Below are 15,320 nucleotides of genomic sequence, written 5' to 3'. Positions count from 1 at the left end.
ACCCCTTGTCCTGGAGTAACTATCTTAATACATCCCATCATAAAGGGCATTTTTCAACTCTGTTTGGATAATTAGAAGCCTCACACACACACTACAGCAAGGTACATTCTGTGCTAGATTTGCCATCCATCTGGTCAAAGTTGGAAGTTTATATCTTTAACGTGTGGCGCCACCTGGTGGTTAGGCCACCTACTAGGTGAACCCTCGGCCCTAGGACTGGCAGGGTCACATGACCAGGTTTGGCGGGAAGAAGTTGTCACGTGGCTTAGGGGTGTGCCATGATATATATATAGAACTCTGGGAGAACCCTCCCCAGTAGCGTGTGAACTGTTCTCTGTATAACGTAATAACGATCCCATTGTTTCACAACACGTGTCTCGCTATAAATGCTTCCAGGTTTCACATTAATATACCAAGTTCAGTGGCCAATAGATGAACCAGAAATCATTCGAAGCATATCTCTGCACATTGCCCAAATTAACTGGCAATAAGAATTTTCCATAGTTTAGCTCTTTGCTAACATTTTACTCTTGCTGTTTTCTAGTTGGCTTGAAGTCAAAGTAAATTAGATATCAAATCAATCAGCTTACAGAACATTATAATTGCACAGGAATTTATCCCGATTGAGTAAAATGTGTTCGAATGCAACATCCGTGGACGTTAGTCAAACTGACTTCAGTGGAATGAATGTCAGAGAGAATGCAAAATGTTGTTGCGATTATATAACACTTAGTGCATCCAGCCATTAATGGGTTTTGAAGCAATTCTGAGTGCATCAATCCACATCTTCCTCTCCCATATGAAAATAAGTGATTCTGTTGCAAGTTTACAAACCTGTTTGACATAATAGAACTGTGTTGGGAATATATAACCTCTCCATGCAACAGACAACCTATAATAGTCGAGCTGTTTCCAGGTGTTAGGCTTTGAGAAGCATCAGCAGATTCTGAAAATTTACCATCATGATGATTAAACATTTCCTCCCATCAGTAATTGTTTAAGAAGCTTTTAGATAACCAAATGGAAGTGAAAGGTATAGAGAGAGATGGATCATGTAGAGGCAGATGAGATCAGTTTAACTTGGCATCACATTTGTTTTAGAGATCCAGCACGTGAACTGTTCTTCGGCCTACGGGGTACGCGCCGAGCAGTGATCCCCGCACATTATAGGGCTTGTCCCACTTTCACGACCTAATTCACGACCTCTGCCGAGTTTGCCCTTGACTCATACTCGCAGCATGGTCGTCCCAAGGTCGTAGGCCGTAGGTAGGTCGTGATGCTAGTCGGAGGTACTCGTGGCATCAAGTAGGTCGGGGCATTTTTCTAGCCTGATGAAAAATGTTCACGAGTAAAAAAGGTTGTGAATTAGATTGTGAAAGTGGGACAGGGCCTTAACACTACTCTACACCCACGAGGGACAATTATTACATTTAGCAAGCCAATTAAACTACAAACCTGTATGTCTTTGGAATGTGGGAGGAAACCGAAGATCTCGGAGAAATCCCACGCAGGTCAGGGGGAGGACGTACAAACTCCATTCAGACAGCACCCGTAATCGGGATCGAACCTGGGTCTCCAGCACTGCATTAGCTGTAAGGCAGCAACTCTACTGCCGTGCCACCGTGACTGGCACATACATTGTAGGCTGAAGGGCCCAATTCTCTGCTGGGCTGTTCTATGTTCAATGTTCTATGTTGCCATTTTACTAAAGTTGGGGTTTGAAACAATCTGACATGGTCATCCTGGCATAAACTATTGGTCAAAGCTTCCCTGAGATGGATGAAGTACATCAGCTCCTCACAAAGCTCAAGTCTGTCAGAATGTTAGTCAGAGAAATGTCTGGATTCCTTGGGAGTCTGAAGAAGGGTCTCAACCCAAAATATCACCCATTCTTTCTCTCCAGAGATGCTGCCTGTGCCACTGAGTTACTCCAGCATTTTGTGTCTATATTCAATTTTAAACAGCATCTGCAGTTCGTTCCTAAACAATTCAGAGTGATGGCTCACTTTGGGAGAATATTACACATTATTCTGAAATCTAATGCAACGTTTTGACCTGAAACATTGATAATTCTCCCTCCGCCCCTACCCCCCCCCCCCCCCCCCCCCCCCACCACCACCACCACCACACCACCACACCACAGGTTCTACTCAACATCCTCCAGCAGATTGTTTGTTGCTCCAGATTCCTGCATCTTCAGTCTCTTGTGTCTCCAGCCAAAATAGTTCTGATTACTGTAAATCAGTGTAAATCATCACCTGCAGTTCCTTCCTATGTATAAAATAACCCCATGAAGGAGTGTTGCATTAGTACAATTGGGTTGGTGAATAAGCACAATGGCTTCCCACTGGTACAATCACTGAGGTGCTCTCTACATAATTTAGCATGATCAATACTAGATAGCAGCAATGAGCACAATCTTCATATAATTTCCCCATGTTTTTTCAAGAAATATAAGTATCATGAGGTTGGCATCAAGGGCGGCCTGTCCTTTCTCCTTTTTGTTATTTTTAGTATGTGTTAAAAGTATGTTTTAGTGTTTCTTGGTTATTTTTTTGTGGGGGGTGAGGGGGGGCTGGGGGAAACTTTTTTTCAATCTCTTATCTCGACGGAGATGTGTTTTTTTTCCGTATCGTACCACTGGCCCCACTACGGTCTGATATCGTGGAGTTGGTGGCCTTTCCTGGAGACAGACCCAGCCCTCCAACCACAGGAGCCTGGCAACCACAGGAGTCGCGGAGCTTACGGTCCCTTTGCCGGGGATCAAAGCTACGACCGCGGGGCCTGTGGACTTTAACATCGTGAAGCCCGCGGTCTCTGGTAAGAAGAGACCGACTCGGGAGCTCCATGCCGTGGAGAGTTTCAACCGCCCCGATGTGGGAGTTTTGATCACCCCGACGTTGGTCGTCGGTTGTGGGGGCTTTGATCACCCCGACTGCGGATGGTTTGACTTTTTCACCCAGAGAGTTGTGAATTTATGGAATTCCCTGCCACAGAGGGCAGTGGAGGCCAAGTCACTGGATGGATTTAAGAGAGAGTTAGATAGAGCTCTAGGGGCTAATGGAGTCAAGGGATGTGGGGAGAAGGCAGGCACGGGTTATTGATAGGGGACGATCAGCCATGATCACAGTGAATGGCGGTGCTGGCTCGAAGGGCCGAATGGCCTCCTCCTGCACCTATTTTCTATGTTTCTATGTTGCTATGAACAAAGAGGGAGAAGTTTGAACTTTATTGCCTTCCACCACAGTGAGGAATGTGGAATCTGCTGTGATGGATGTTCATGTTAACTTTGATGTTGTTGTGTATCTTGTTGCTTTTCACTTTGTATGACTGTATGGTAACTCACATTTCACTGCACCTTAACTGGTACATGTGACAATAAACTGACCTTGAAACCTTGAAACCTTGAACTAAACCTTGAACTAAGCTCAAAGTTATAAAAGGGATTTACATTTTTTTCATTAGATAAACATAGCAGTATTTGCATAATTTAGGGTAAATAGGAAACACACAGTTTCATATAGCTCAAGCAACTATGGTCATATCAATCACCTTCAGAAACAAAGCAACCCTTGTGTGTAAATTGCATTACATCTAATGAAATAATTAAATAACTACGAATTATATCGAACTAGACAGCCTTAAGTTTCATTTACAACATCTGTAAATGTACTTATTTTCCACGAAAGCACTTTCTCTTGGGGATTAATGATGTCCTAACCCACATAGAAAAATTCATCAAAATGTTGTGGGAAGGTTAATACAAAAATATTGGTCATAGAATTGGTTAAACTATTAGGCATGTTCTGAAGATTAGTTAAGAGAAAACATGCAGAGAGTAAGAATATATATATATCAATTTTGTTTTTATTACGGTAATGGCCAGTTCTGGTGGTCAGTGCTGACAGAACATAGAACATAGATCAGTACAGCGGTGTCTGAAAAAACTGACAGATGATAGACACCCATTACACAACCATGTGCCCCGTCCTAGGCGGTTAAAATCCCGTAAGAGCTTCCTAACCAGCGTCACCCCCATTGGAAACAACACCAACTGAAGCTCACCCCCAGATGTGGAAGAGCAGCCTAGCCACTGTCCCTATTGCCACCAAGATGGGTATCCCAGCAGCAGAGCGCTTACCACCAGGTGCTGATGAACACTCGTGGAACCAGAAGAAAGGCTCCGACCGCCGGCCTGCTGACTTTAACATCGTGAAGCCGCGGTCTGCGGAGCTTCTAGCAGCAGGCGTGGAGCGGACTTTACCATCCCGGAGCCAGGGATCCCTTGCCGGGGATCGCCGGAGAAGAGCTCCTACCGCTGGCCTGCCTGTGGCCTATAACATCAAGAAGCTGCGGTCCCAGTAAGAAAGTGGCCGTTTCATCCGTCCCGACGTCGGAGCTTCGATCACCCCGACGAGAGGGCTTGCACATCGAGCCGTCCGTAGCGGCATCTGCGGAGGGTCAAGGCCCCAAACACGGGTGACCAAAAGGAGGAAGACTGACTGAAATTTATTGCCTTCCATCACAGCGATCACTGTGGCGGATGTTTATGTTAAGTTCTATAGTTATTTTAATTGTGTTGTGAGTATGGCTGCATGGTAACTCAAATATCACTGCACCTTAATTGGTGCATGTGACAATAAATGTGAATCTGAATCTGATCTGAATCTGATGTTGAGATTCACAAAACACAAAGGCATTGTTCAGGTTCGGCAAGCAATTTGAAAGGCAAATATTACGTTGATGCTTTTTGCAAGTTAAGATGGAGTGCAAGAATTAATTTTCCAATTTTTTGTTTCATTATCCGGCCTGCTTGAGAGGTAATCTAGCTGAGAAGATTGGATTTAACTTTTGACAATGAACCAGTATTCACTGGATTTTGAAGTATTAGCGATGATCTCATTAAACCATGTAAGATTCTGTAAGAGATTGCAGGAATGAGAGGCTTTCTGCAATGGCTGAGGAATCAACATCCAGAAGGGATAGGTTCAGAAAACGGCATCATCCCTGGAGGAGATAAAAGAAGAGATATTTCTTCACTTAGATTGTTAATTCCTGGAATGCTTTCCCACTGGGCTGAGGATTTCAGATGGAGCACTGAAGGGAATCAAGGAATAAAGAGATCAGACAGGGGATAGACAAAGTTCTCAGTGAATATAATGTCAAACGAACATATGATCTGCTCGACCTGCCTTTATTTCTTGGACCTTTTTGCTCAAACAACGTTTAGAAATGTGTAATTCCTAATGTGTAAATCTGTAATTCCTTTTAATTTGTTAAATATATCAATATTAAACTTTGTTTCTTGGTAATAGTGTGGTTACCAGAAGCTGTTACAACATTGACCACTGTCTCCTTATTCCAACTGATAATTTAATTTTAGTTTAGTTTAGTTTAGTTTAGTTTTGAGATACAGCGTGGAAACAGGCCCTTCGGCCCACCAAGTCTGTGCCGACCAATGATCCCCACACCTTAACACTATCCTGAGACCACACCTGGAGTATTGTGTGCAGTTTTTGTCCCCCAAATTTGAGGAAAGACATTCTTGCTATTGAGGTAGTGCAGCGTAGGTTTACAAGGTTAATTCCCGGGATGGCGGGACTGTCATATGCTGAGAGAATGGAGCGGCAAGACTGGAATGTCTTTTAATATCACTGCTGGATCTCATTTTTGAACACGATGAGAGCAGGAAATGTCCATCTCTATTGAAACATCTCCACTAAAGACCAGCAAGACTTTGTTAAGGGGAAGGACATTCTTGCTATTGAGGTACACGCTAGAGGCAGGAGAGAATGGAGTGGCTGGGCTTGTACCCTGGAATGTTTGGGAGGAGTGGATCCATTGAAACAGGGGGGTTTGGACACAGTTTAAGAATAAGGGGCCACAGTTTAAGCCATTTAGAACGGAGAGAACGGAGACGAGAAAAACCTTTTCTCACAGAGAGTTGTGAGTCTGTGGAATTCTCTGCCTCAGAGGGCAGTGGAGGCCGGTTCTCTGGATACTTTCAAGAGAGACCAAGATAGGGCTCTTGAAGATAGCGGAGTCAGGGGATGTGAGGAGAAGGCAGGAACGAGGTACTGATTGGGGATGATCAGCCATGATCACATTGAATGGTGGTACTGGCTTGAAGGGCCGAATGGCCTACTCCTGCACCTATTGTCTATAAACCCACTAGGGACAATTTACACTCATACCAAGCTAATTCACCTTCAAACCTGTACGGCTTTGGAGGGTGAGAAGAAACTGAAGATCTCTGAGAAAACCCACCTGTCACGGGGAGAACGTAGAAACTCCGTACAGACAGCACCCGTAGTCGGGATCGAACCCGGGCCTCTGTCACTGTAAGCGCTTTACAAGGAATGGATGACGTTTCGGGTCAAGACCATTCTTTCAGACTGATGAAGGGTTTTGACCCGAAACATCACCCATTGCTTCTCTCCAGAGATGCTGCCGGTCCCGCTGAGTTACTCCTGCCTTTTGTGTCCATCTTCAAATGATGTCACGCGCTCCTGACAGCTGTGCGGGCGCGTGAAGTCGTGCCCGACCTTCGCGGGACCGTCGCGCCTCAACGCGACCACGAGGTCGCTTAATTAGAGTGCCAAGGACACGTAAGTGGGACAGGGGCTTAAGGCAGCAACACTAACGCTGCGCCACCGTGCTGCCAACAAATTTGATGTGGAAATAAAGAGCTGGAACATGTAACCTGTTCAGTGCCACCCCCGAGTAAACCCGGGTGATGGCCAATAGTGGGAATAAAACTTGACATTGAGCAGGTTAAAACGCAGTGAAACATAAGAATGACGTGTATCTGTGATGTGCTCCAGTACTACTGCCTTTGGTACTTACCTGGCCAAGGGTACACTCCACACCACCCAAGAAATCATCGTCTCGTGCACCAATACTGCAGTGCCCGTGTATATCATACACCTCGAATCGAAGCTTCTGAGCCTCCTCAAAGTAATAATCCACATTGAAAATTTTAGAGAACACTGGATGCAAGTTACTCTTTATAACCTCAGTCCGGTCGACCTGGAAAAAGAGAAATAATATTAAAAGATCACTAATATTGACTGTTAAGAATGCCTAATATATATGATTCAACTGACTGCCTAAGTTACACCGTCTGATTTCATTTCTATAATATATTGGAGCTTAAAAGCTCGTGACATTGCCAGTTAGAATTGCCCAGAGCAGGACATGGCTCCACGATGTTCTTAAACAATAAAAAATTAAACCAGTCATGAATGTGTAATAACAACTGTAATAATATCTCAATGGCAATCATGGATCTCACTCCTTGCGGCAAAAAGAAGATTTTGATATCTATCTTAATTACAGCTAGAATCCAAAAGATTAACTGGGAAGAACAATGTTAACCAGATCAAAGCAATTGGCACACTCGAATAAAGGATCATTTTGTAATGACCACATTTATCAGTCAGACACAAGATGCTGGAGTAACTCAGCGGGACAGACGGCATCTCTGGATAGATGGAATAGGCAAGATCATTCCTCAGTCTCCGGGTCTCGATCCAAAACGTCACCCATTCCTTCTATCCAGAGATGCTGCCTGTGCCGCTGAGTTACTCCAGCATTCTGTGTGTATCTTCGGTGTAAACCAGCATCTGCAGTTCCTTCCTGCACATTTATCTGTCAGCTCCAATAATTCTGAATCAGAATATGGAACCATTGGAGAAGGCATTTCCTCTGAAGTTTAAAAGACACTTTTGTGGTCTTTACTCATAAAACTGCATATGTATGATTTTTAGCACGTGGGTTAAAGTAAGTAACTCCATTCACCCACCACTATTGTTGAAGGGATTCAGTGGATGCAGATACTTTCCTAATAATGCCACAAAATGCCCTTAGACCTTCAACCAACGGGTCACTCATTACTACATCCCAGTATCTCAAACCAGCTGCCCTCGTGGTGTGCGAGTGTAATTGTTATTTAGTACCAATTGGAGCTTGAATATAGGCTGGTCATTGTTTTGACTGTTTCTTCCCACGAATGGAATGACAATCTCCATAAAACTCAATTTTGGAACAAATCTACTCCGAAACACCACCAGTTTAAATTCCAGGTGCGTATACCACAATGATCTTTTATTAATATATTCAGGTACTTTGTGCAATATCCTGACAGCAACACATTATTTAACATTGAATTAGGGAGCTATACTTCCAGCAATAACTTCAACTTTTTATTAAAACTCTAAAGCATCAATGGTCCATATTCTGACTTTGAAAGGGTTGCCAAATGTATGGAAGAGCACTTAATTGGACGAAGACATGACAGTGTATGTGGAAGAGTTAGTAACAATGTTCCTGAGAGTTGGAAACAATTTTCTATAGAATTAACCGACAATGGTCTTGAAGCAGATTATAAAATTATTTTCAGGATACTTTTTCTCTCTTGATTGCATCCCAGGGTACTTAAGCAAGTGGCTCTAGAAATCGTGGACACATTGGTGATCATTTTCCAACGTTCTATAGATTCAGGATCAGTTCATGCGGATTGGAGGGTAACTAATGTTATCCCACTTTTTAGGAAAGGAGGGAGAGAGAAAACAGGGAATTATAGACCAGTTAGCCTGACATCGGTGGTGGGGAAAGATGCTGGAGTCAATTATTAAAGATGAAATAGCGGTACATTTGGATAGCAGTAACAGGATCGGTCCGAGTCAGCATGGATTTACGAAGGGGAAATCATGCTTGACTAATCTTCTGGAATTAACTGGGAAAATGGACAAGGGAGAGCCATTGGATGTAGTGTACCTGGACTTTCAGAAAGCCTTTAATAAGGTCCCACATAGGAGATTAATGGGCAAAATTAGAGCACATGGTATTGGGGGTAGAGCACTGACATGGATAGAAAATTGGTTGGCAGACAGGAAACAAAGAGTAGGGATTAACGGGTCCCTTTCAGAATGGCAGGCATTGACTAGTGGGGTACCGCAAGGCTTGGTGCTGGGACCGCAGCTATTTACAATATACATTCATGATTTAGATGAAGGGATTAAAAGTAGCATTAGCAAATTTGCAGATAACACAAAGCTGGATGGCCGTGTGAACTGTGAGGAGGATGCTATGAGGATGCAGGGTGACTTGGACAGGTTGGGTGAGTGGGCAGATGCATGGCAGATGCAGTTTAATGTGGATACATGTGAGGTTATCCACTTTGGTGGCAAGAACAGGAAGGCAGATTATTATCTGAATGGCGTTAAGTTAGGAAAAGGGGAAGTACAACAAGACCTAGGTGTCCTTGTTCATCAGTCACTGAAAGTAAGCATGCAGCAGGCAGTGAAGAAAGCTAATGGCATGTTGGCCTTCATAACAAGAGGAGTTGAGTATAGGAGCAAAGAGGTCCTTCTGCAGTTGTACAGGGCCCAAGTGAGACCACACCTGGAGTGTTGTGTGCATTTTTGGTGTCCAAATTTGAGGAAGGACATTCTTGCAATTGAGGGAGTGCAGTGTAGGTTCAAACCGACTAAACAATCCTGAGCGGTAAAAGCAATCTATTTACAACCGTTGAAAAGCCATCAATGATGCCAAGTGAGAATTGAGGATCAAGCTAAAGTTGGGATGACCACACGTACATACGTAGATTGTGGCAAGCTTACATGCTACAGCGGACTGCAAAGTGAAGTTGGGCAGCATCGCTGGCTACGTTCCTGAGAGTGGATCCACGGACTGGCCCTGATGAGGTCTCCGGCCACATCCTCAGGATCTGCCTAGACCAACTGGCGGGAGTATTCACGGACATCTTCAACCTCTCTTTACTCCATTTTGACATCTCCATCTACTTTAAGAAGACTATTATCATCCTGGTGCCTCAATAATTATCGTCCAGTGGATCTGACATCCACCCTCATGAAGCGCTTTGAGAGTTGTGATGGTGCGCACTAACTCCAGCCTCCCGGGCAGCCTCGATCTACTGCAGTTTGCCTGCGGTTGCAACAGGTCTATGGCAGATGTCATCTCCCTGGCCCTACACTCATCGCCAGAACATCTAGACAACAAGGACACCTTCATCAGGCTCCGATTTATTGACTATTGCTCCACTTTCAGTACCATAATTCCAACAATACTCCAATCTCCAAACTCCTAGACCTACCAGTCAAAACCCTACATCTGCAACTGAATCCTGGACTTACTGGCCCATAGATCACAATCAGTCAGCATGGGCGACAGAATATCCTCCACAATAATTTTCAAAACCAGCGCCCTGTGATGATGTATTCTCAGCTTCTTATCATACTCCCCATACATTCATGGCTGTGTGGCCCAATCCTGCTCTAAGGCCATCTACATGTTTGCAGATTACACCACTGCAGTGGGCCGAATCTCAAACAATCGCGAGACGGAGTAAAGGAAGGGGATAGAGTGCTCAGTAGCATGAAAGGCAACAACCTCTCCCTCAATGTCAGCAAAACCAAGGAGCTGGTTATTAACTGAAGAAAGTGAAGGGGTGCTCACGCCCCAGTCAGCACCAATGGTGCAGAGGGAGAGATGGTTGAGGGCTTCAAGTCCTGAGTAATAAATATCACAAACATGCCACTGAAGCTACGGCCAACCCAACGCACACAAAGGCCTCTACTCCCTCAGAAGATTAAGGAAGTGTGACAAGTCCCCAACGATGCTCACCAACTTGTACAGATGCACTGTGGAGAGCATCTCATTGCGATGCATCTCAGCTAGGTTTGGCAACAGCTCTGCCCAAGCATATAAAACCATTGCTGAGAGTTTAGTTTAGTTGAGCGCGGAATACAGCGCGGAAACAGGCCCTGAGGCCCACATTAATACTATTCCCCCGCACATTAATACTATCCTCTACCCACTAGGGACAATTTTTACATTTACCAAGCCAATTAACCTACAAACCTGTACATCTTTGGAGTGTGAGAGGAAACCGGAGATCTCAGAGAAAACCCACGCAGGTCATGGGGAGAATGTACAAATTCTGTACAGACAGCACCCGTAGTCAGGATCGAACCCGCGTCTCCGGCACTGCATTCGCTGTAAAGCAACAACTCTACCGCTGCACCACTGTGCTGCCCATGGATGTAGCCCAGTGCATCTGCCGTATCCTCCTCATCGACTCTGTCTGTACATCACACTGCCATGGGATAGCAGCCAACATGACCACGCACCATTGCCACACCAATCATTCCCTCTCTCATCAGCCACAAGATACAAATATCACCAGATTCAAAGGTAGACAAAAATGCTGGAGAAACTCAGCGGGTGGGGCAGCATCTATGGAGTGAAGGAAATAGGCAACGTTTTGGGTCGAAACGTTGCCTATTTCCTTCGCTCCATGGATGCTGCCTCACCCACTGAGTTTCTCCAGCATTTCTGTCTACCTTCGATTTTCCAGCATCTGCAGTTCCTTCTTAACCACCAGATTCAAGATTCAAGGAAACGATATCAGCTGTGGATCGAACCTGGATCAACTGTTTGGAAGGCAGCTATGTTCTCCACTATAAAGGAGCAAGCCATTAATACAAGATGCATTAGCAAAACTAGCTAAACTATAGCTTGATGAGGCACAAAATGCTGGAATAACTCAGCGTGACAGGCAGCATCACTGGAGAGAAGGAATTGGTGGCGTTTCGGGTCGATCCAAAATGTCTCAACCCTAAAATGTCACCCATTCCTTCTCTCCAGAGATGCTGCCTGTCCCACTGAGTTACTCCTGCGTTTTGTGTCTATAATTGATAGCAGGACTAGGTAGGGAGATGGTGAAGATAGCTTTTCACCCTGAGGTAATAAGGGTCTGAAATTCAATATCCGAGATGATAGTAGACCCTCATCACATTTCAACTGTTCCTGGATGTGAACTTAAGGAGCTGAGATTGCAGGAAGGCAGACTTGGAGCTGGAAGGTGGGATTAGTTTGGTTGACTCTTTCTCAACTGGCACACACTTGATGGGCTGAATGGCCCACTTCTGTGTCATGTTCAACATATGATTTAATGAGAGTTGTAATAATCTGGAGTGCTCATTCTAAAAACTGAGGAAAGAAACAAGGATAAATGTGGGACTGACTATTAAAGAATGAGCCGGGAATTCCATGCCCATCTTATGTAGAACATTTGTGAAATCCCTCCACTCAGGGTCCACCCTAGTCACAGTACAACTGAAGATAGCGTTAACATTTCATGAGGTTTGAAAATGGGTGTTTGTCCTTCCTTGTCCATATCATGTTATCTTTGTCACATTTGACCACACCATTGCTCTCCAATACCTCTTAACCACTGTCCAGCTGGCGGATAGGATCATATTTGTCCATTCCTATGCATCCAGCAGTAAAGACAGAATCGTTAGAAATCGTTTATCCTCTTGATCTTTGCGAGGTTGGTTGTGGCACATATCATCTCCTACCTCAACAAGAACCTCGACCCACTGCAATTTGCCTAAAGCCACAACTGGTCAACAGAGGATACAATCTCACTGACTCTCCACTCTGCACTGGACCACCTGGACAATAAAAACACATACGTCAGGCTGTTGTTCATAGCTCGGCGTTCAATACCATCACCCCCTCCAAACTGGTTACCAAGTGTGCTGTCCTCGGATGTCCTGGGGGATTTCCGGGACCACTGGGCACCATGGAAGGTTGAATGCATCCTTGACAAGGATTGTAACATAGTTGATTAGTAGTTTATCGTTTGTCGTGTATTATGGTGGTGGGTTCTGGGTTTTTTTTACTGTACCATACATATTTAATATTTGAATAAATATTTTTGATTTAAAAAAATAATATATATATTAATTTAAAAACTGGTTACCAAGCTCACGGAACTGGGTCTCTGTGTATCCCTCTGCAACTGGATCCTCAAATCCCTCATCAACAGATCACAGTCTGTATGAGTTAACAACAACACTGCCTCCTCAATAACCATCAGCATGGAGACACCTCCCAAGGCTGCGTGCTCAGCCCTCTGTTCTACACACTCTATACTCAGTATTGTATCAGCCAGACAATAATTTTTATTATGGGTAAATGTCCATATTCAATTTTCATTGGTGGCACCACCATTGTAGGACAAATTGCAGATCACAATAAATCAGAGCATTTTTTGAGGGAAAAATCAATCAAAAAAAAAAAATTTAAAAAAACTGTTGCCAAGTGTGCTGTCCACCGTCCTGGGGGATTTCAACGGAGTAAAACCATGGGAGGTTGAATGCTGACTTGGAAGAGGAAGGTAATATAGGGTCCACAAAGTTGTTTATTGTTTGTCGACGTATGGTGGAGGGTTCTGTTTTTTTTTTTCTCGGGGTTGCATATCTCTGAAGATCAGTCCTGGACCCAGCACATTGATGCAATCATAAAGAAAGCTGATCAACACCTCTCGTTACTTAGAAGATTGTGGAGATTCGGTATGTCAACAGGTACTCTCTTGTACTTCTATAGATGTACAGAGGTGAGCATATTGACTGGTTACATCACAGTCTGGTTCGGCAACTTGAACACCCAGGAAGAAAGAAGACTGCAAAAAGTAGTGAACACTCAGATTCAGATTCAGATTCAGATTCAATTTTAATTGTCGTTGTCAGTGTACAGTACAGAGACAACGAAATGCATTTAGCATCTCCCTTCAGCCAGCGACATAGCAAACGATTTTCAAATAATAATAAGTGTCACCACCATTGTTGGACATTGGCAGTCACAATGAGGTAGAGCATAGGGGTAAATCAATCAAATGCCAAAAAGTTGCCAGTTCCTCGACCATATTCTCAAAGGTTCGGCAAAAGCGGAGAAACTCAGCGGGTGCAGCAGCATCTATGGAGGAAGGAAATAGGCCATGTTTCGGGGCGAGACCCTTCCTTGGCGACCTGAGCGCCCTCCGCAGACAGCGCTTTTCTTTGGACAGACTCAATGGAGGGGAGCGAGGAATTGGTGATGCGTTGGGCAATTTTCACCACCCTCTGCAATGCCTTCCGGTCGGAGACAGAGCAGTTGCCATACCATACTGTGATGCAGTTGGTAAGGATGCTCTCGATGGTGCAGCGGTAGAAGTTCACCAGGGACTTAGGAGACAGATGGACCTTCTTCAGTCATTCCGTCAGGAAGAAGAGACGCTGATGAACGTTCTTGATCAGAGTAGAGGTATTGTGGGTCCAAGAGAGGTCATCGGAGATGTTGGCTCCCAGGAACCTGAAGCTAGAAACACGTTCCACCTCCGTCCCGTTAATGTGGATGGGGGAGTGCGTGCCTGCCTCATCACTTCCTGAAGTCGGCAATGAGCTCCTTGCAAGAAAGAAGAGTGCAGGGCCAGGAACACTGCACAGTCCATCATGGGTACTGACCTACCCACCATCGAAGGGAACTTGAATGAATGAATGAATAGTTTATTTCGCTCATACATTAAAAAGAACAAAACGTTACAATCTGTGTGAATATGAACCAACACTATATCTATTTCACACAATGTTCACATAATCAATGACCGAAAAAGTAATAGGCTGAAGCCACAAAGCTTATTTTTGCCCATCCTAGACGAGCCTATCCTTCAGGAGTCGCTGCTTCAAAAAGGCAGCTAGCATCATCAGAGACCCACACCACCCTGGCCAAGCTGTCACTTCACCCCTGCCATCAGTTAGATGGTACAGGAGCCTGAAAACTGTTATGCCCAGGTTCAGGAGCAACTTCATTCCTATAACAAGGAACTATTAAACACCACAACCTCCAAATAAGCTCCAAACGACATATACTTGGGGGCATTGTTTTTGTCTTTACATTATTATTGTATGGTATAAATATTCTTTCAACAGATATTAGGAATACCTAAATGTAGAAACAAGGAATTGTAAATGCTAGTTTACAATAGCCGGCTGGACTCTGAAGAAAGATCTCAACCCAAAAATCAACTATCCATGTTCTCCAGACATGCTGCCGGACCCACTGAGTTACTCCAGCACTTGGTGACTTTTTTTAGGAACACCAAAGCTGTTTAAACTCATATCCCCAAACATTGATTCTTGTATGTGTACATCTTGTGCATCCATCAAGACACAGGAGTCAAGAATAAATTCAACTTAAAAATGTTTTTAATGGAATCCTGATAAACAAGAATACAGGCCATAGCATGAGAAAAATCCAAGACTGAACAAGGACAGAGACAAATATCAGTACTTTAAATAGGGAACTCAAAGGTAACACAAATCATAATGACATATGGGTGAAATTACTTAATCATAATTGAACAAAAGATGACACAGTCTGTGGCCACCTGCCGTGGTCAAGAGAAGGATCAACACACTGGCCAATTCGTCCCTCTCGCTTTTACTCTAAGAAAGCCAGGTAAGAAACTA

The 15,320-nt window shown here is 44.2% G+C and overlaps 1 protein-coding gene across 1 annotated transcript in view; it reads right to left on the bottom strand.

The window, feature by feature from the left end:
* cpne7 (copine VII) overlaps positions 1 to 15,320 on the bottom strand; it is a 172,050-nt gene that overhangs the window by 103,875 nt on the left and 52,855 nt on the right. The window contains exon 3 of the mRNA XM_055649026.1: positions 6,847 to 7,029. Within this exon, the coding sequence (XP_055505001.1) occupies positions 6,847 to 7,029 (183 nt within the window). The remainder of the gene's footprint in view (positions 1 to 6,846; positions 7,030 to 15,320) is intronic.

The sequence above is a fragment of the Leucoraja erinacea genome, chromosome 17 (assembly GCF_028641065.1).
Source record: "Leucoraja erinacea ecotype New England chromosome 17, Leri_hhj_1, whole genome shotgun sequence".
In the NCBI taxonomy this organism is placed as follows: domain Eukaryota; kingdom Metazoa; phylum Chordata; class Chondrichthyes; order Rajiformes; family Rajidae; genus Leucoraja; species Leucoraja erinaceus.
This window is presented reverse-complemented; position numbering and strand designations above follow the sequence as displayed.